General features: G+C 32.0%; 1 protein-coding gene and 1 pseudogene across 2 annotated transcripts; both read left to right on the top strand.

The window, feature by feature from the left end:
- Positions 1 to 14526: 14526 nt before the first annotated feature.
- LOC145134493 (uncharacterized) lies at positions 14527 to 17037 on the top strand. Its single transcript, XM_079069330.1, has 5 exons — positions 14527 to 14742; positions 15261 to 15757; positions 15832 to 15954; positions 16057 to 16212; positions 16316 to 17037. Exons 1-5 carry the CDS (start codon positions 14610 to 14612, stop codon positions 16967 to 16969), a joined length of 1563 nt encoding a protein of 520 aa, XP_078925456.1. The 5' UTR covers positions 14527 to 14609; the 3' UTR covers positions 16970 to 17037.
- Positions 17038 to 21236: 4199 nt separating this feature from the next.
- LOC145128849 (tubulin-folding cofactor C pseudogene) lies at positions 21237 to 22950 on the top strand (annotated as a pseudogene). Its single transcript, XR_013717142.1, has 2 exons — positions 21237 to 21381; positions 21826 to 22950. The product of XR_013717142.1 is annotated as a tubulin-folding cofactor C pseudogene (transcript).
- Positions 22951 to 24177: the final 1227 nt, after the last annotated feature.

The following is a 24177-nucleotide window of genomic DNA, read 5'->3' as shown; positions in this document are numbered from 1 at the left end:
GATGATGATGATGATGATGATAATGGAGATGATAATGATGAAGCAACGAAAAAGAATGTAGGAGGGGAAAATATTGAAGGAGGTGAGCGTATTTAATAAAAATCTCTATAAAATCACATGTGATTAAATACGTATCTTAAATTATATGCAAGTATGGGAGAAGAAAATGAGAATGTTAAAGGACGAGAGGAACAACAAGTAAAAAATAAAGATGAGGGAGGTGAAGATATTGAAGGAGCAGGTAAGTAATATTTTACTGAATCATATATGATTGTTAAAAATAACTTTTTACAATCACATGTGATTAACTACAGATTTTTATTATATGCAGGTGGTGAGGAAGTTGAAACTGATAATAATGATCAATGTTTAGATGACATGAATTTACATGATGAAGGTGTTGAAAATGATAAAGGTGGTGATAATAAAGAAGAACAATATGCTGAAGGAGGAGGTAAACAACAATATAGATTAATAAAGTAGATATGATTACATATATTATAATAAAATATGATTACATATATTATAATCACATAAGATTATAAAGGTATGTTATCCTCTGTAATTATAATGTATGTCATCACATGTGATTACATTCACAAATTATTAATAATTTTTTTTAATTGTATTTAGGTGTGGAGGGGAAGAATATAGAAGGGAAGAATGCTAAGAAAGGAGAAGGAACAACTGGTGAAGAACCACAGAGAGTTGGAGAAGGTAAATATGAGTATATATTTGTAAAATAGATATGACTATAAAATAATATTTTGTTAATCACATATGATTACATATGTAATAATCACATATGATTACATTTGTTGTAATCACAATATAATATATTTGTACATATATAATAATCACATATGATTACATGTGTTGTAATGACATGTGATTATTATCACAAATGTTGTAATCATATGTCATAATAATCACATGTGATTATATTCACATAACAATATAATATCTTTGTACAATATTTTTTTTAATCACATATGATTACATATATAATAATCAGATTTGATTACTTAATATATAATCACATGTGATTACATACGCTATAATCATATGTGATTACATACATTGTAATCAAATGTGATTAAATATGTTACAATCACATCTGATTATACTATTAATAATTTTTTTAATTATATTCAGGTGTGGGGGGGAAGAATCTAGAACGAATGAATGCTGAGAAAGGAAAAGGAATTACTGGTGAAGAAAAAAAGAGTGTTAGAGAAGGTAAATATATTCTAAGTTACATATGACTATAAAATTATATAATTAAATATGTAATAATCGCATGTGATTACATACTTTATAATCATATGTGATTATATTCACATAACAAAATATAATATATTTGTACAATATAATTTGTTAATCACATATGATTACATAAATGTAATAAGCACATATGATTACGCATGTTATAAACACTTGTTATTACATACCTTATAATCACATGTGATTATATTCACATATAAATATAATATCTTTGTGTAATTTAATTTTTTAATCATATATGATTAATAATTTTTTTTAATTATATATCAGGTGTAGAGAGGAAGAATTTGGAGGGGAAGATTGGTGATATAAAAGAAGGAAAAAGTGGACAACAAAAACACAAAAAATTGGAGGAGGTAAATATGAATATATATATATATATTTTTATATTATATATGATTATGAAAAAAATATATTTGTACAATCATATATGATAACTAACATATTTTCCTTATATGTAGAATTGATAGGAACAAATATTGTTCAAGGCAGTGTTGTAAAACTCGCTGAGTTTGTCGATTACTCCTCCGAGTACTCGCTACTCGGCCCCTTACTGAGGCGAATTACAGAATCCGAGTACTCCCCGATCGACCCCTTATTGAAGCGAGCAGTGTTATAAAACTTGGCCAACTCGGTGATTAATATGTATAATACACTTAATGATTTATTATTTAACAAACGCACGTGTGGTTATTAATACATATATATCTTAAATTTTTAATAATTATTCACGAAGTGGGACCATTGTGTGTTCTTCAGTTTTTATGTATTCACATGTATCAAATTTTGTTATGTATTTCAATCAATTTATGGTTTTAACTTATGATTTTGACATATATAATTTCCCTAAAAATATTTCTACATGAATTACTGAATCCGAGTACTCGCGATTCGGTAGTCGGCCGAACAGGTACCGAGTAGCGAGTTCTAACACCATGGTTCAAGGAGAAGGTACCGATCATATTTATCTGATAAAAATATTGTATTGAAAGACAATTACTTTTTATGTATTAATTAATTTAAATTATGTTGTATGTAATTTGTACACTTTAAAAATCTTTTGATGTAATTGATAATATAATTAAATCATATGAAAAAAAATTTCGAGTTATGGTCTATAAATGTTGATATGTTTTCGTGTAGTCACATATCATTATTGAAAAACATATCAATATTTATCTATAATCACATGTGATTATATGACTATAACCACAAATAATAAAATGATTATAATCACTTACGATTATAATCACTTATGATTACATGTTCAAACGACTATACAAACTTATTATACTAATTACATATCTACAAAAACTCTTCCTTCAATATTATTTATAAAATGTTGATATGTTTTAGTATAATCACAAGTGATTATTGTACCTTTATAACTAATCACATGTGATCATAATCGACAAGTAGTATTTTGTTTTACTATAATCATAACTTTGAATCACATGTGATTACAATACTTAAAAAGATAATCCCTACATATGATTAAAAACTATAGCCATGTCATGTTTTAATCATATGTGATAAAAATATTCATGTTTTAATAATATGTGATTATAATAAATAAGAAAACACAAAAAATACATTAAATCACAATTAATAAAAACAAAAAAAAAGTAATGATTGATCGTATGTGATAAATACTAACTTATTTCATTTATGTGATATTTGAAGAAGATGTGAAAAAACAACAACATATGTTATTGAAAGTCTTTTTGGAAACACATCAGAGTTTAACAATACCCAAATCTTAAATGATGATGAAGTCAATTATGCTTATGACAATACCATGAAAGAATACAAATATCAAAAAGAAAAAAGTATGACGCCCTCGTATAATCTCAACATAAGCCAGTTGACACCCCCAAACATGACAGAGGTAAATATTATTTTGTCTATTTATACAATATCATATATTTATGAAGGTAATCACATATGATTTCATTATTTATTAAACGTACAATCACATGTGATTAAAAGTAATTATCATTTTACTTAAACTTACAATCATATGTGATTAACAGTAATTATAAGTTTTTTAAAATTATGATTCTAAAATTTTTCTAACAGTTATAATCATATATCAATTGCAGAATACTGGTGAAGAAGAAAAAGATAAAGGTAAAAAAGAAGTTGTGGTGAAAGATGTGCCAAATCCAAAAAGAGAGAGCCAACCGAAGATAAAAATTGTGATTACAAAAAAACAAAATAAAGAGTCTTTGCCTGAGGTTACAAAAAACCAAAATGTAACTCAACAACCTCGGCAACAAAGAAAGAAGAAGCCAACCGAATTAAGGAGGTCGCCATATAAAAACATAGCCATTTGCTTGAAAACAAAATTAACAACAGAAGAAGAAATGTTTGGTGAATGGTTGTTCAATCTGCAAAGAAATGTATAGTAAGTTATTAATATTTGATTAGCATTTACAAAAATAAACATTAACATACTTGTTTAAAAATTGGTAAATCACATGAGATTAAAGATATGAATATAATAATGACATTAACATAGATGCTAAACATTGATTAATCACAAGTGATTACAAAACAAAATACACATATGATTAAAAAGTTATGTTAAATATACTTGTTCAACATTCATCAAATCACATGTGATTATACTTATGTATATAATAATATGAAATAACAAAATTGTTTTTATATTTACAGTGATCAGGTGTTATTCACAACATCCGATATGTATTTGAAAGTTTGTTTCCCGAAGAATATTTATTTGTTAGATGTCATAGACTCGTGGTCTGAACTACTAAACTACAACGAGAAGGACCAAAATATTAATAATTCTCCATACAGAGTATTCTTGCCTGTCCAAATAACCGTAAGTAAAACATATATGATTCTAACACTAAATTAATATTATCTATTTAAATTCATATATGATTATACACTAAAATCGCACATGATTTAACATTTAGACAAAGTATATTGAGGATGAGCCAATTCCTAAACCAAAAAAAGTTGACAAAAAGAAAAAGATTGACAAAAAACTAAAAGAACAAATGGAAAAGGAGGCAAAGGATAAAGAAAAGGAGAAAGATGAGAATAGATACAATCTATTCAAAAAATACTTTGTAGATTGGTTCAATGGAGATGAAGAAAAAATAAAATTGAAAGATGTTGATTTGGTACGCTATTCAAAATCAAATTATTCTATATATATATATATATATATATATATATATATATATATATATATATATTCATAAATATGACAATAAATATTTAAATGCATATATTCTTCCCTGTTTGCCGGGAAGATCACATGTTTGTCTATATTTTCAACATCAAAAATGCAAACATTGTCATCTTGGATAAATGCAGATAAGATGCAATAGTCGAAGGAAAGTACATGTGTCACACCCCCGAACCAGACGGCGGAAACGTCCGGGGGCTCGTGTGACTAACAATTGAATTATCATCACAATGAATACATATGAAACATAACACATTCATCAGCAACATTTCATATTACAACTAACATTGTTCACATCAAGTACATTGTTATAAATACATAAGTTCAAATTACTAAAAGTACGATGAGTGATGTTACACAAAATAATTTCATACATACTTGAAAATCTTCCAGCTTAACGATTACCTGAGAATACAAGTTATTTTGAAAATGGTCAACATATACAATGTTGGTGAGTTCATAAGTATGTTTGAGTAAATGTCTTTGTATCTTTCGTAAAAACCCAAAAAATCCGATATTTTCTGTGAAATGTTTGAAAATGATGTGAAAATCAAGTATAAATGCATGTGTGAATTTCACAGTAGTAACATATATAAAAGTAGTTTAGCTTTCTTTGTATTGTAAGTAAGTGATAATTGAATATTAATATTTCCCCAGAAAATCCGATATTTTCTGATTTGTTATAATGTCGAGGTTCTTGTATCGTTTAATAAGTTGTTTTGTATTGACACGATCGAAGGGTTAGTCTTCGAAATGTTAAATTGGTATTGAAATCTCTTTATGAGCCGTTATAATCATACATGATAATGACTAGGTTGCCTGTCTTGGCATTTTTCCAAATGCCGGTATTGCTCAAGGTTTTGTCGCCCTAGGCTGGCCTAGTCTAGCTGTAGCGAACAGCTAAGGCGTGTGGGTCACCCCGTATAGATCTATACACAAAATCTCGCTCTCGCTCCAAGAGACTCTGATTATAACTACAAGCTACGATTGTACACTCAAAGGTGCCAACCGACACGTCTCACTAGATTATCAACCTTTCGTACTATGTTTAATGTTTACGTGTATGTTGTGTGTTATCCATCCAAAGGTATTTATACGTATACAAAGTTTAATAGTTATGTGAAGGTATAGTTACGATCTACTAATCATGTAAATTTCAGTCCAAGCCCAATTAGCATGTAAATGGATCACAAAGCCCCAATAACATGTAAGTGGGTAATTTGGGCCCAATATGCATGTAAATGGACCTCAAAGGCCCAACAAACATGTGACACATAATTCAGACCCAAATTAACATGTAAATGGGTCACATGGCCCAATAAACATGTCATGGTAATTATTGGGCTCAATATACACTTGAATGGGCCCTTAAGGCCCATTGGCCATGCAACGTGAATATTAGGCCCAATAAAATTGTTATCGATGTATTTCACCCATTTGTTATTATTTCGTTGATTGTTTTAGTTCGAGGTTTACCGAATTGAATATAAAAAAGTACTCTTTTTTGTAAAAACTATGTTCTTGGCCATTAAGCCTCAAATTTTCAATTAAGGCCCAAAGTTTTGTAAAAATGACACTTTAGTCCATAATTTGTAAAAATTTGTAATTTTGTCCCAATGTATAGAAATTCACGGTTTTAGTCCAATAATATATATTTTGACATTTAAGGCCCAGTTTTACAGAAAATGGCATTTTCAGCCCCTTGTTTGTAAAAATTTACACTTTCGGCCCAATTTTGATAAAAGTTACATTTTTGGTCCAATTTAGGAATAATTGTTATTTTCACCCCTAAATTTGGTTTATTTACATTTTTTACTCAAACTTTGGCCAAATATTATTTTTAATCCCAAAACTTCATTTTTTCGCAAATTTGGGCCCAAAACCGTGAGGCCCAAATGTTTTGCCCATTAAGCTCAAATTTGCATTTTGGCCCTTTGGAAAGTATGTTTGACATAAAAATCCCTTCTTATACACGTAGGACCTGTTTGGTTCCTTTAAAAACATAAATGTCACTTTTTGCCCTTATCTTTTGTTTTCTTGACAATTTTGACCCGTAACAAGGTTTTTGTTTTAACTTTTATTTCTTAAACATGTAATCAATTTTGGTTTGATAGTATGATGTATATAGTGTATTAGTTCATGGATCTTTACTCCATGTCACTTAGAATGTCGAGATTTGTTTAGATCTAACACATTTTTACAAAATAAACTAAGAATTCACACAAGACATGCATATAACACATAGACCTACACATTTTACTTGTATTCTCCCACAAAAATCATATGAAAACCGAAAACAAGGGGGGTATGAACTCACCTTTGCTTTGATGTTTCGGTTTTGAAGAAGAGATGAAGAGATTTTTGTTCCTACCAACACCTTGATGTGGATTTCGAGCTTAAGAAGTTTCTAAGGAGTATGATCACCAAAAGCTTGTTTAGAAGGAGTAATCTAACATGAGAAAGAAGTTATATAACTTAAATATGTAAAGACCTACCAAGAATGAGGATTTTTGGTGGTGAAAACCTTCTTGAGGGGAGAGAAGGGTGAGGTGACTTTGCATGGAAATATGGGAGACCATGCATTGTTACATGGTGAACAATATGGAGGTGGCACCTCCAAAGTCAACCCCCCTTAACAAGGTTTTTGTTTTAAATTTTATTTCTTAAACATGTAATCAATTTTGGCTTGATAGTATGATGTATATAGTGTCTTAGTTCATGGATCTTTACTCCATGTCACTTAGAATGTCGAGATTTGTTTAGATCTAACATATTTTTACAAAATAAACTAAGATTTGGTGGTGAAAACCTTCTTGAAGATGCTCAAGATCTCGAAAATTAGAGAGGAAAGGAAGGAGTGTTCTTGTGAGTGTTTGAGAGAGATTTGGAAATGGAGTGTGTGTATGTGTTTAGCTCTCGGCCGAGGTATCAAGAAGAGAGGGGAGAGAAGGGTGAGGTGACTTTGCATGGAAATATAGGAGACCATGCATTGTTACATGGTGAACAATATGGAGGTGGCACCTCCAAAGTCAATCCCCCTCCATTTCATTTTTCATTTTTTTTTGTTAAATGGTGTTGGGCCGAGGGTTTGGGCCAAAAAGGTAGGAATGGAATAGTTTGAGCCCAATAAACTTTAGTTAGGATTTTTGGAACCTAATCATAAAATTTTAGGCCCATTGGGCCCCTATAAACACTTACGGCCTAAATAGAATAAAAGAATGGGTTTATGGCTCACTAGGGTTAATTGGATTAGCTATGGCCTAATAAGGCCCATTATGGTTAAAAGGAATCATTCTAGGCCCAAATGGTCCAAAATGTTATAAATTTGTGAATTGGGTCCATTTAGAATCCAAATAGGGTTTCCAAGCCCAAAATAGTTGAATTGAATACTTATTGGTCCATTAGGCTCAATAAGGAAATCCTAGTCCAATATAGACTTAAACCGGGATTCTTAGGGTTTTCAGACTCTTTGTTGAACATGAAAGGTGAATTTAAATGAGAACTGAGTGATATTTACTTAGAGTATATGTTTTACAATAGTTGAATGATTACACGAGAATAGAATTTCCTAGCTAAAATGCTAGTTGTGATAACGTGTATGTACTTAAAAACCTGGTATGTAAAAAAATCAAATGTGATTAAATAGGAAAGTTATATATGATTTTACAAAATATGAAAAATAAACATTGTCTTAATCACACATAATTACATAAAATAAATCACATGTGATTATAGTAAACAAAAATAAACTTTTCTAATCACATATGATTGAATAAAATTAATCACATGTGATTATATAAAATATGAATAAACATTTCAAATCATATCTAATTATACATTTGAATTTAAAAATCATCAAAACATTATTTTATAGTTGTAATCATAGGTGATTATGTAAATATTAATAATATCTTTTTATGTTTAATTTTATGTGATTAAATTTCTTATTTTATTAATTTTCAGAAAAAATATTTTACAAGATATTTACAGGAAATAAAACATCCAAGATCACATGCATTGGAAGACCTAAATCTGAAGCCAATTTTGTTGGATCTCACATGCAAAAAAAAAATAACAAAATAGATTGTGGAGTGTTTGTATTGAGATATATGGAAACATACATGGGTCAAACGGATGGGTCTTATAAAACTGGTTTTATGAAAGAAGGATCACAAGATGCAATGTTAGATTTGATAAAAACAAGATATGCTTATACAATCATGCTTTCTAAAATTAATTACCTTATGAAGCATGATATCATAGAGTTATTACATGCATACAACAAACAACATGAAGATAAAAGAAAAAATGATGCAGAAGAAGCTTGTCCACAAATCGATGAAAGATTGAGGTCGCTAACTTGAAGATGAATGTTGATAATTGAAGGTGTGTATGAAGAAGGGAAGATAGATGTTGAGGATTGAAGCTGGAAATGGTGCATGTGAATACAATAATGGAAAGGAAGTGGTGAATGTTACTTTGATGATATGATGTTGATATGGATAATTTGTTTGTTGCTTGATTAAGATAATGTTTAGTTTTTAAGTACATCAATGTTTGTTGTTTTATTAAGACAATGTTTAGGTTTTAATTAGATTAGTTTTTAATTAGATATGTGGATATGTGGAGATGGGGGATGTGAATCTTTCAATATATATATGATATGGTGGATATGTGGGTCTTTTATTACTTTACAAAACAAATGTATATTTTTATGATATATGGGTATAATCACATATGATTTTGAAAATCATATGTGATTAAATTCATAATAATTTATGATAGAATTAACACATGTAACAAACTCACATATGAGTTAAATTTGTTCACATTACAAAACAAATAAAACATGATTTGGAAAATCATGTGTGATTATATTCATAATCATTTATGATAGAAATAACATATGATTTCAACATCACATGTGATTACAATATTGAAACAAAATAATATGTGATTTAAATTTGAACACATTAAAAAACAAATCACATATGATTGAAAGCTGTTCAAATTGACAAATCATATATGCTAGAATAAAACATATGAATTTGCATATGTTATGAAAAGTGTATCAATCACATTTGATTATGTATATAAATCATCTATTAAATCTTATTTACATACCAGAATCACATATGATCATTGTATGATTTATACTTCAACCACATATGATTATATGTATCAAATAAACTATTGTAAATAATTACATGTGATTATCACGTGTAATAGATGCATATACAAAATAAAAAATCACATATGATTAAATATGTTCAAATTATAAAAATAATATGTAATTACAAAAAATCTTATTCACATTAGAAAATCACATGTGATTATGTATATAAAAATATATGCTATTATAAAATCACATGTGATTAAGATCTTTTATTAACATTTTATACTTAACTATTCTAGAAACAAATTATTGAAACAAATCACATGTGATTATACTAGTAAAAATTACAGAATCACATATAATTATACACAGAAAACAAAAAAGTTGAATGAGGAAAAATAAATTGAATCACATATGATTATCATCTGTTATGAACATTATATACTTAAAAAATTGAAAACTAATAAAAAAATCTATACATCAATTCTCAGCATTAAGTCTGCTTGGACAAGTACGCTTGTTGTGTGGTTCCCTTTTACCACATATTGAGCACTTTCTGGTCTTCGTTTGAGCTTTCATAACTTCTTTTTCAACTTCACCAATAAGCTTCTTCTTTCGTGATCCTTTATTATGTTGAACATCCGGAACAAAAATCTCGACTTCTTCTGGAATAGTAACATTATAAAGTTTCTCAAGGACATCCGAATTTGTAATCGGCTTTTTACTTGAAGAATTACTCTTCACCTCATTCAACAAAAGTTGTGTTTTTTCAGCCAAACATGCTAACTTCTGCTTATCATCTCTCACAATGTCTAAAGCAGTTTCAACATTGAAAAATACTTCATTAACCAGTTTGGTAACTTCTTCATCCTCTTCATCAAAATGGTCTCTTGATAGTTGATAATTCAAAGATATTACATCCTTTGTCCATCGCCTAAGAATATATTGTTCCGATATTTCATTAAAAATTGTGTCCATCAATACTCTAAAAGCATGTCTACAAAGCATACCAAAACGATTAAAATATCCACAGGTGCAACTCACTTCTTTTTCATCATATTTTAGTTCCACCCGTAACAATGAAAAATCACATATGATTACACATTTATCATATATGATTATACAAATAAAAATCATAGTCTGGTTTAATCACATGTGATTAACATCTTTTATATACACAAAATATATTAATCACATATGATTACACACATAAAAACAATATACACACTAGTTTAATCACATGTGATTTAAAAATTTTAAAATTTTCTCTGATCGCATCTAAAAACTCATTATCTTAATAATCATATGTGACTATAATAACATATACCTATAGTGACATATACACATTATCTTTATAATCACATGTGATTGATCATAAAATTATCATAAAAAAATAAAAAAAATAAAATACCTTATACGTTGCTTTTACTTCGTGTTTTTGGTTCTTGTGAATAACTTTAAAAATTTCCCATCCATCTCCATCGCCTAAATCTTTAACGTCACAAAACCAACCTCCTTTATAAATCTCCTTTTGAACTTCAAAAAAACATTGCTAGTGTACACATTTGCTGCATGTTGTTCTATCGTACGTGGTGACCTCCAAGAATAATTTGATCCCTTAGTTTTATGATCAAAATACGATACATGTTCAGCATTCATCAATCACATATGTTTACAATAATAATCACATCAGTATACTTATTGAGAAATGATAAATCACATATGATTACAAACATAAATACAGAAGACAAACTTACTTATCTGTACGAAAGGTTGCATCAAACGACATAACATCTCCGAATTCACTGTAGTATGCTTTATTTGTTTCATTGGCCCAAAACATTGCATTTAAGACATTATTCTCATCACATCTATAAAAAACGAATAATTCGGATAGTTGTTTTTCCGATCAGTCATCTTGTTCACAATAAGTTGAGTATCTCTGAAGCCAATAATAGAGCCCATATCCCTCTTGAAATTTTTGTAATCTATAGCCTTGCCCCTTACATACTTAAAACCGCATTTCAAAGTTGATTTGAGTTTGTAAGCTTTTGTAGCACCCATTTTTGTAGTAGAAGCCTGAACAATGAACTCCTTGTCAGAGTATGAAAGAGTCATTGTACTTTTCAAGTGAAATGTATCTTCAAGCTTGTGGTTATGATTTTCTTGAAACTTATCAAACCTATACTCACCCGTTCCTTTGACACGTTTCACAATAATTTTGGCTTTACAATTTGTAACCATGTAGATTGTATTACGTTCAGTGGGATTCAATTTTGGTTTATCCATCCTGTTACAACCAAAAACCTATGTTTTATTATATCACCAACTTTCCTTAATGTGTTGAGACGAACATCAAAACCAGCCTTCTCTGCATATCTTTTATAAAAACTAACTCCTTTATCCACATCTTTGAACCTCATTGACTTAGTAGATTTAAACTCTTTAGGAACATCTGGTTTGATATCATGCAGAACCTCTGACATATAAAAATCTGATACACAACTTGAACTCGTCCTACTGTTTTAATTTTCATCATTACAAGAAGTAAAGCATTCACCTGTATGATCAAATATGGAAAATGTTTTAATCATATATTATTATAAAAGAAACAATTGAATATACATAAATGAATGCAATGTAAAATCATATGTGATTAATAATAAATTCCTTATATAATCATATGTGATTAAAAGAAATAATTGAAGATAGATAACCTAAACATATGTCAATATTTATTCAAATATCAAAAAATGGATAATCACATATGATTAACACTATATTAAACATACTTATTAAAAAAACTAATGAATGATCACATAAGATTAACAAAACAGATTAAATTAAAAAAATAATGAATTACTTATAATCACATATGATTATATAAGTAATTAATTATTAATCACATGTGATCATATAAGGAATTCATTATCAACCACATGTGATTGTACATTACATACATTGATATATATTCAATTCTAAAATACATCAATAATTAAAAAAAAACAATAACTTGCTTATATAATCATAACAGATTAAATAAGTATTAATTTTTTTTACCTGAAACACTAGAGTTTTGGATTTGATGACTTGAATGTTCAAAATCTTCATCCATGTAGTTTTGGATTTGATGACTTGAATGTTCAACATCTTCAATACTGATTTCATCTTCATTTCTAAATAAATTCACATTATCGCTTATAAAAGACATTATCAAACAATAGAACCTGCCATTAACAACATACACAATTATTATTACAACAAATATTAATAATATATGATTTAAAAAACTATAACATAAAATGTAAATGTTCATAAGATTTATGATTATATCATATATCAATCATATGTGATTTTAAACATATATGACTAAAACATTTATGATTATAACATATATTAATCATATATGATTTAAAGAATTGTATTATAGTTTATAACATATATCAATCACATATGATTTTCTCAATGATCAATTTCTTTAATAGCTAATCATAAACTGTTAATAAAAAGATCTTAATTACATGTGATTGAAATAATACGATTTTAAACAAATACTAATCACATGTTTTTTGAATGTTTTAGGTTTTTCTGCAAGAATAAATCACGATTATTAGCTTCATAATCAATAATATCGATTTAAACTACATAAATACAACTACAAGGAAAGAATCGACGTTTCATGAATAATATATTAAACCTAACTCCTTTCAAACTCAAAACTTTCGATTTATACTTCATAAATGCAGTCACAATGCAATAATCGACATTTAATGATCAAAATAAGTTCTGCAAATCGATGATTTTTACTTTTTTGATGAACAATATCTTAAACCTAACTAATTTCGAACTAAAAACGTTAAAAAACAGATTTGATGACTATAATAGATGAAATAAATACAAATGCGAGTGTTTAATCATCGAAAAAAGATATACAAATTGAAGATTTTTACCTTTTGATAGAAAGAACTATTAGACCTAACTTCTTCATAGAATAGATGAAATTCCTTCTTCTATAAGAATCTACGAACAAAACATTGAGGATTTAGGAACAAAAATCGGAGAAATAGTTGAGATTTAGAAGCAATTTCGTAAAGATCGTAAGAAATCAATATGTTCTCAATGTAGACAGTCGACCATAGATACGTTGAAAGACGGAAAGAAAATCAGATGAAATCTCGTTCATAAGAGAAAAGTTACAGAACTACCCCTCAAAGAGGAACACGTGTGTTTTACAGCCCCTAAGCTAAAAAATGTTCTCATTTGAACATATATATATATATATATATATATATATATATATATATATATATATATATATTCAAATGAGAACATTTTTTAGAGAGAGAGAGAGGTTCAAATGTTTCTACTATCTATTATGTGCATGTAAGATTGATTGTTGACCAATCATTTTAGTTATTTAAAAAAGTAATTAATACATATTAAATGCTGAAGATGTAATTAATACTCATTATATCTGTAACATTTAATATGTATTAATTACTTTCTTAAAAAAATTAAAATGATTGGTATCAATCATACATGCACACAATAGATCGTTAGAAACACAATAACCTAACTATATATATATATATATATATATATATATATATATATATAATACCTTTTTATTATTTAAAGTTTCGTTTGTTAACTTTAAAAAAAGAAAATTTTATTTACTTGTTTTTATGTTTGTGTTGGTATAAATTACAGTTTTTTCGAGTTTATTTTTATGTACGTTTTCCATGTGGTCATTTATAATAAATTTCATTCGACACTATATACTGAGTTAGTAAGTGATACACTGTGAGACCGACTTGTATATTTATAAACTAACAAATACAACTATTCTAATAATGAGTTAATTTAAAAAAAAAAAAAAAAAGTTAGCAATATGCTGAAAAAGCACACGCGCCTCACGCACTTCCCCTTGCCCCCCAGTTCACCGTATTCCTAACCCAAACACGTTTTTCTTGGTTCCCTCTTCGCATGACCACCAACAGACTCCTCACTAGGCGACCTCCTCCGTATAACCCGTTCAACGTCGCCGCTTTACTAACTGAAGAGTTTCTTCATTTCTACCATCGTATAGAATTTTCCGCTCGGCTTGTCAATAATCGAGGTGTTCTTTCATCTTTAATCCCCAATTGTGTGTTTTGGCACCATGTTTACCGCTTGTTTCTGCAAGAGATAGTAAAATTTTGTTTTTCTTATCTGTATGCATTTCCGTTGTCATCGAGTTAACTTCACAACCTCGATATAGTAAGAATTTTTTTTTCCCAAATATACGTATGGCTTGGTGAATTTGAGGTAAACCCTAGCTGATTATACAATGAATTGGTTTAGAAATGCTTTGTGGTTACTTACGATTGAAAAGTTTGTAATGCGATTTGGTTTCCCTTGAATTGAAAAGTCTGTCAATAGTACCATTACTTAACCTAATTCACATTTCAAAGCTTGAAGATTGCCATGAAACACTCTCAAGCATTTGAAATTAAAGTGAGATTGGGGAAAAACCTATTAACTTCTGAAAGAAGAACATATATGTTCCTTTTATTTTCTTATTCTGAACATGTGATCAATACATGCATCCGAATGAGCATCAATCAGTGCTTAACTTTCTGTTCTTATTTCATTCAGACATGTCAACTGGTGATAATCATCTTGACCAAGGAAATGAAAAAAATTCTAGTAGTAAGGTACGCTCAAAAGCTATTGTGTGGGATTTCTTTGAGAAGATTAAAGGGGACGATGGGTTACAAAAAACAAGGTGCACAAACTGTAACAAAGTCTACAGTTGTGCTCCAAAGTCAGGAACATCAACAATGAGAAGACACTTACGCAAGTGTTCTCCACAACCCTTAACCCAATTAAGCCCTGAAGCCATCCAATTGTCCAACACCAATGGAGATAACGCTGAGCTGGCGAATGAGGGTAGGGCAAAGAAGAAACTGAAGTATGTTATTGAGGACCTTCATTTGAAAACAGATAGGGAGTTAATGGAGTTTATTTGGATGAATAAGCGAAATATTGGACTCCTTGAGCAAAAGTTGCCTGATAAGGCTAGAGCTATAAAGCAAGCTATTAAGTGCTATGAAGATGAAATTAATCACAGGGCAAAACCTCAGTCTCCTAAGGTTCTTTTTCTATTCACTTGATAACCATTCTTTTCTCCTTCTTGCTTCTTAAAGTTTTGACTTCACTTTTCCAGGAGAATAGTCCAGGTGTCACCAATATAGTGACAGTTAAAATTGAAGTGGATGATCATCTTGTTGCTCAATATGAGAATTCTGGTGAAAACATGACTACAGAGACACATGCAGATGTGAATCAGGTATCTTATTTGAATTCAAATGTTTCTATTAGATATCTCGTCTGCGCAAAAGACGTTAATACCCTCCTTATCCGCATCATAATTTTGACTTTCCTCCATCAGAGAACGAGTCCACATTTGGAAAATGGTAACATGCCATCAAAAGTTGTAGCTGATGATCAATCTGTTCCTGAAAATAAGATTTTTGATGGGAATAAAACTGAAGAAGAGCATGAAGGAAAGCTTCAGATTGTAGCTATACATGGAGATGAGAATCAGGTATTTTGAATTTATTAGACTAGTTTATGATTATGAACTTATTTTTTATCTAATCTCGATCTCGTTCTTATTTTTTCTTTTCTTTTCTCTATTTTTTTCACAGGCATCCGAACAACAACACAACGAATTAAGAAAAGTTTCATCTGTACTCTCTTTACTAACTTCACCAAATAGTTATTACATTCCTCAAAACAACCCCCTCGATGAAAAAACCGAACAAGCCAAACAATCCCTCATCCAACTCCTCAAAAAAGACTTCAGAACCCTAGTCGGATCTCCCGATGAACAAACCCTAAAATCTTGCATCAAAATCTTAATCAAAAACCTCGACAAGCTTCCAAAGTTCCAAGCCCGAGTCATCGAAACTATTAACACACAATTCGAATCCGCGTGCGAAAATTGGTCCAAGTGGGATAAAAGTATCCAAGAAAGTATCGCGTTTGAGATGAAGGAAGGTGGTAATCTTGAGGTTTTGCAAGAATGGCAAGAGAAAGATGTTGAAGTTGAATCGAAGATATTGAAAGTGGATGCGGATATTGAGAGGTTGAAAGCGGAGTTGCGGGAAAAGGAGTTGACCCGAGAGGGTTTGGTCAAACGGAAGTTTGAATTGTTTAATGAAAGTAAGATTTCGATTGGTGAGGCGAAGAAGATTCTTGAAGAGATGGTTTCTCTGCAAGTGCGAAGCGATGTTGCAGTTGATAACATGAATGATCTTAATACCAAGTGGGAACGAATTCGGGAAAAATTTCTTGTTTAAATGACTTTAAAGTTTGAATTGGTTATTTGTTTGTTATTCTAGAGTTATTGCTTGTTTAGTTTGTTAAAGCTGTTGAGAGCGTGTCTAGAATTAATTATTTCGAGGATCAAGTAAAAGATTTTATAAAAAAGATAATAAATTATAAAATTTAGGGCTAATCACAAAACTAACCAAAATACAAACCCTCATACCTCTTCCGATTCATTGATATTGAATCAATTGAAGGCACTTTTAACGCATGTTCATTTGTTTTCATATTATTACCTAGTACAAAATAATCCTAAGTTATAAACCATGATCAAACTGATCTAGTAGTCATCACCTAAGAAAAAAAAACGTTTAATATTTGAATCACAAAGTCAAATACGAAATTTGGTTCTATTTCTGTAATTTTGCTGTTACACATGGACAATTTTCTGTAATTTTATATCATGGATGTTGTAAATTTCTATTTTAGATAGACCATTTTTGTTGCAATTTGCTGGTATAGGAACCATTTCTGTAAATGTTAAAGGGGCTTTTTTTCTTTTTTTTCATAGAGATCTTTTCTATAAAATTTTGTTACAAAAATACCATTTTTGCCTCTGAATTTTGGGTTAGAAATAGCCCATACAACATTAGTTTTATAGATGTAGGCCTAATAATGTGAAATTTGACGTCTGTTTTCCAATAGCCGAACCACAAGTCAAACCAGAAATCAAAATTAGATTAACAGGATCGACCCTAACCTCTAATCCTTCCGCCCCATCTTCGTTCGCTCACGGCTCATCGCTGTACTGGTCTCACCACCGCTGGAATCAACGCTCCACCTCTCACCACCGCTGCTCACTGGTATGTTCCTCAGTTCCTCTATTTCTTTCTTCTCTCTTCTCCGCTGGAAAAAAATGATGGATTCTTCGAAGTTGAAAACGATAAGAAAGCATACAATATTTGTAAAGTAACTTGTAGTACTGATTGTTGAAACTGTATAGTGGGTGTAATGTTAATCGGTGTTGATTATCTTTTGTGGGGTCTATATTACTTGATCGATATTTAAAGGCAGCGTTGCTTATGCTGATGTTCTATAGTTCGATTCTTTTTTTGGGTGTTGCTCATAAGTTCGTTGATGTTTTTCTCCGCTGATCCCAAAATTGTTCCTTAGATTTATGATATATGTTTGATGTTTGACTCCTACAATTCCTGCAACTAATTCATTGTTGTGAGGTTAAATTTGTTTGGGTTAATGTTTGTCTTGCAACAAGTTCAAATTTGGTTGTAAATATTGTGGGTTAAACCAAAGGTTCAATTATGATTTTCTGTTGCAATCTTGTAACACCCATAAAAATTCTAGCAAATTTAAAACTTTTTAAAACATTTAAAACCATTCAGTTATTATAATTTGTTTTCAAAATAGTTTAAACATCAGAGTTCCCAGAAATCATAATCATAAATCGAGGAAGTATACGGTCACACCTTCGCCTTCCCGCGGTCATCCGCTATACCTGAAACAATAATCGATAAATGTAAGCTCGGAGGCTTAGTGAGTTACCCCCAAAATACTCATACACACAACAATACACATAATATAACAAACAGCATACTATGGGTCCAATCATCCATCGGGATGGAATACCCTAGGCCCTCAACCATCGGGTTTGAATTGCCACATGCTATGAGTCCAATCATCCTCGGGATGGAATACTCCCGGCCCACAACCATCGGGTTGGAATGCCCACACACAATATATATATAACAATACTATGGGTCCAATCATCCATCGGGATGGAATACCCCATGCCCCTCAACCATCGGGTTGGAATGCCCACATACTACAAGTCCAATCATCCATCGGGATGGAATACTCTCGGCCCACAACCATCGGGTTGGAATGCCCACATAACCAATCAAACATGTGTATCTATATCATATAATCATATAACAATCTATAGAGACAACATACTAGGGTCCTATCATCCTCGGGATGGAATACCCTTAACTACCAATCAATCATGTGCACATATAACAGGTAATCCCCTACCATCATATAGACAGTCAGACCAAACTACAAATCACTAAGCATAATCACATCCTAACAGATCATACTAGCATATAACCATCCTATCTACCAGGATACCGAGCTAACATATCACAGCAGTCATAATTCCAAATAACAAATCAAAGGGTTGGCCTCGGTGCCTTAGACCCTTGAGTATAGTGAGGATAACTCACCTTGCAATGTCGATTTGAACTGAAGAATCGAATTCCCGAATCGTTGTCTCACCAAAAATCATGAACTATCCAAATAACGAATATTAATTCAATAAATGGGAATACTAATTTGACTAAGAGTCCTTCAACGAATCATAGTCCATTTTGCCTTTCCTCTAATTTGGGCCAGGGCCCAATACCAAATCCATGATCCACAAGTCCACATATGCAAGGCCTATTATTGGCCCAATTTTCCAAATTGGGCCCAACTCCCTAATTAGGCCTCATTTAAAGACTCTCTACCAAAACTGGCCCAAAATACTCTTATCCAGAGGGCCCATCAAAGCCCAAGTCCAACTAGTCCAAAGGTGGCCCAATCCCGAAGCCCAAATCGCAAAAGCCCAACAGAGGGTCGTACGCTGGGCGTACTCCTCTGGTACGCGGGGCGTACTCCTTCTCGTGTTGACCACCATCGGGATGGTTGACCCAGTATGTTGGGCGTACAGAAATTACGCTGGGCGTACGTGGGGTTTTGCCAAAACCCTAATAAGTGCTTAATGGCTTAAGCACTTACGCCCATATTTCAGATCCATCGACAAAAAGTGTTTTAGAGCCATGAAGTCTTGAACTTTATTACTTTGGACGTCCAAAAAGCTCTTAATCCATTAAGACCTTTCTACTTCATGCATGGGACAACTTAAGCTATTGGGACCTCATTTTTATCACTTAGGACCTCTTCAAGGGTCTGAAAGGACAGCTTATCTTGTCCAAATCACATCATGCATCAATTTGGGGACTTTTGGGACAAGTATGGTTCCATAAGGCTAGAATAGCTAGATCTATATCATGCAAGCATAAAGTTTGAAGCTTTTTACCTTCTGGAGCTTCTAGGGCACCAAACAACTTCAGATGTACAAGTTGATCTCCTTCTCCAACACCTTGATGCAACACCTTCTTCTTCTACTACTCAAAATACACTTTATAAGCTCACACACTCAAGGAAATGATTAGGGTTTGGGGAAAACAGCTCTAAACAGTAGAGGCTGAGGTAAGGGATGGTTATGAGCTCATAAGGTTGTTTATATAGCACCCAAACCCTAAATATTAGGGTTTCCTTCTGTCATGAGTACGCCCAGCGTACTAGGGCGCGCCTAGTACACTCAGCGTACTCTTATGTACGCGCAACGTACTCAACCTGATCCCCAAAATTGCAATTTATCCCTTAGGCTTCTCATGGCTTCACCCTTTCATCCCCAAGGACTATAAATGACAAGTTTTGGGATGTTACAAATCTTCTGTATAATTCTATTATACACGGACCATTTATGTTGCAATTTTCTGCCATGAGGAGAATTTTTGCAATTCTCTCTGCATATGACCTTTTTCTGTAAAATTCTATTACGGGTGTGTTTGGGATTTCTTTTTTAAGTTAAAAGCCATTTTGTAAAAAGGACTTTTTCTAAAAGAACTTTTTTTAAAAGTAGGTATTTAAAATGTGTTTGGGTGGACTTTTAAGACTTTTAAGAGATAAAAGCCAAAAATCACAAAAAATTGGGATTTTATAACTTTTAAAAAAGCTCATTTTTGTTCATGGCTAAAAGTTGATTTAAAAGAACTTTTCTATTTTGCCAAACATCTTTTGGACTTTTTTTAACTTTTTGAAAAAGTTAAAAGTCCAAGAGTTGTTTTAAAAGGTAAGCCAAACATCCCCTACATAAGGAGTACTTTTGTTGCAGTTTTCTACCGTATGGATCATTCCTGCATTTGTCTTGGACCTTTTATGTAATTGTTTTTTGTACAGGGACTTTTTCTACAAAATTCTATTAGATAGGGACCATTTTTGTTGCAATTTTCTACCTTAGGAACCATTTCTATATTTGTGTAGGGACCATTTTTATGACACAATGACCATCTATGTAATTATTTAAGGATCTTTTCTGTAATTGTTTTCTGTTTATGTACATTTTATGCAAAATTATATTATATAGCGACAATTTCTAGTGTAATATTCCGTCACAGGGATCATATCTGTAATTTATTAGGGATCATTTTCATAAATTATTCTTGCATAATGACCTTTGTAAAATTTCCATCAAACGTATCTTTGTATAAAATTAATTTCCACTGCAGTGTTAGCAAATCGAGGACATGTAGAACGGGAGAAATTGGGAGAAGAAGTCATCTTCATCTTAATTCGGAAAAGAAAATCGTCGATCCTCAATCAGGTAAGTTATTTTCCTCAAATTTCTTTAGCAATGCTCGATCCTTCATTCACAGCAAGTTTTTTGAAAGGTAATGTGAAACCCTAGGTGTCTACTGTATGAAGCGGTTGGGTTTTGTTTTGTTTAGTTTGATTTGATTATTTTGCTATTGATGATATGAAACCGTGAATTTTCTTAGACCTATATTTTATTTATCATATTAGGCCCATGGGTTTCGATGTTCAACCGGATTGTATGTCATGCATATCAACTGTTTGATAAAATGCTTGAACCAAAATATATACCTATTTACCTTGTTTTATGTGTAACATCTTCAAACCAAGATATTTAGGATCTTTTAGTAGTTGCACCTTACATAAATCAATACTTAATTGATAAACAGTGTCATTAGTTTCTTCTTTATTTTCCACCTTATCTTAAGATGATGCTTTGATAAACTTGTTGCAGTTTTTGGTGACATTTGAAGAAACGCCACACGATTTTTACTTATCAAAAAGCAATGAATGAACACACCGATGACATCTCAACCGATGAAACCACCCAACGGAAACATGCCGCCATGATCGACCGCCTATCCAACCTCCACCAGGCCCGTATTTCCACCAAAACCAACTCAAAAGACCCAACTTTTGAATCCACCCAATTATTTCTTACCACCTTTACAAACTCCAAACAATCAATCGAATCTTCCCTCACTCAAATCCAACAAACCCCAAACCAAGATCCCAATTCCGACCTCGAAAGAATCTCCAATTCCATTTCCGACCTCGAAAAACTAGTCGCTGAAAACTCCTACTTTTTACCCCCATACGAAGTCCGCTCCTCTCTCAAAACCATCTCCGACCTCAAACAAACCCTCGATTCCGTCACCTCCAAAGTCAAACCAAGAAAAAAATTCTCCTTCAAAAACAAACCCACCAAGAAACCGGAATGGGAACCAGAACCGGAATCGAAACCGGAATCAGAACCCGAACACAAGACAAGCTACACGATCAACGATTCACCGGGGTTTCGTGGCACGGAAAACGCGATTCTAACAAAGGAATTTACCGGATCCGAGATCCGGGAATTCGTGCTTTCGGATTTGACCAATTGTGAGGTGAAGTTAAAGGGTCGTTTCCGGACATTGTTTATAAACCGGGTCCGGAATTGTAAAATTTACGTGGGCCCGGTGTCGGGTTCGATATTGATTGAGGAGGCGGAGGGGTGTTTGTTTGTGTTGGCATCGCATCAAATTAGGGTTCATGAGGCTAAATTGACTGATTTTTATCTTCGGTGTAGAAGTCGTCCGATAATCGAACGGAGTTGTGGGGTCCGATTTGGACCTTACAGGTTGTGTTATGATGGGATTGAAACTGATCTCAAGGAGTCGAATTTGTATGAGGATACAGGGAATTGGGCAAATGTGGATGATTTTCAGTGGTTGAGAGCTCTTCAGTCTCCAAATTGGTCGATTTTGCCCGAAAGTCAACGGATTGATATGGTTAAGATTTGAATTTTGTTGTTTGCATACTTTTATTTCATTATTTGTGTTGGATCTGAATTCTGTTTTGTTGATAAACGACTTTTTTAGTTTTTTTTGTTATAATAAGGTTGTTCAATGTTGAGTTTAAGAATATATTCTTCAAATAAAAATTTACCGAAAGCATTCTTTTTTTATGTGCGACCAAACTTTCAAAACACTGATCAATTAAGAAAAACAAAGCATCTTCAAGCTATGAATCATGGAAAACGACATCAATACTGCATTTGTCACATGAGATAAGACAGACTAAACAACCTTTGTACCTTTGACACTTTTATAAGTTGTGCAAATCTTTGCAATTTTTATCTATCCAATATATAGCAAATGAACTATATCTAGTTCTTTCCTGTCTTGATCTATGTAGCAAATGGTGTTGTAAGTAGACAAATCACTAATAATTCTATACGAATCCATGCAGTTGCTATGAAGACGACATATAATTGATTGTAACTTGTAAGATATATATATCTCCATAAAACTATTGTAATACAAAGTGGAGCAAAACCATAATAATTGACATTGCAGCATATAAACAACAAAAACACCAAAAAGCAGATAACGATTCTTGATTTCTTGTACGTATTGTAGGTGAAATGAAGCTCCATGAACACCATAAACTTCTCAAATTTCATGAATTGCCCAAGTGAAAACTTAGAACGCCTTCTAATATGCAATCTGCAGCAAAATCTTCAAATTATAATGCAAAAAAATCATTGAATTGGGGGAAAAATTAGAGAATGAATGTTTACAAAGTTATCCAGTCGAATTGGGTCGTGTTGACCCGATAGATCTGGACCGATTGATTCCCACCGGATCAACCTCAGATCCCCTCCTTAATCTCTCATACCCACCGCCGGATTTCGGTCTTTCTTCTTCCTTCGGAGATTTAAATGATACTTGACGGAGATCCAACCGAGAACCAGATCCGTTTTGCTTATCCTCCCGTCCGACAAAACTAGGTCGAAGATGCGGTGGAACAAATTTATTCGTTTTCGGCGACACCGGCAAGTTCTTATTCTGTCCGCCGGGAGAGGCTAAGGGAGAAAGTGGTGGACCGGTCCCGGTTCGGCCGAGGGGGCGGAGGGAAATGGAATCCTCCAGATCCGGTTGCTGAACGGCAGCTGCGGGGGAAGGTTCTGGAGGTGGAATGACGGATTTGGGAGAAGGGAGGTTCAGGACAAGCATGTTGCCATGGATGCGTGAATTTGAGAGAATGGTTTTGTTACCTGGAGTGGCGGTGGTTGTCGATGATGAAGACCGGCGATGGTTGTTGA

The sequence above is a fragment of the Lactuca virosa genome, chromosome 8 (genome assembly GCF_052849685.1).
Source record: "Lactuca virosa cultivar CGN04683 chromosome 8, Lactuca_virosa_CGN04683_v6, whole genome shotgun sequence".
NCBI lineage: Eukaryota > Viridiplantae > Streptophyta > Magnoliopsida > Asterales > Asteraceae > Lactuca > Lactuca virosa.
The sequence above is the reverse complement of the archived record's forward strand: the minus strand, read 5'-3'. Positions and strand labels throughout refer to the sequence as shown.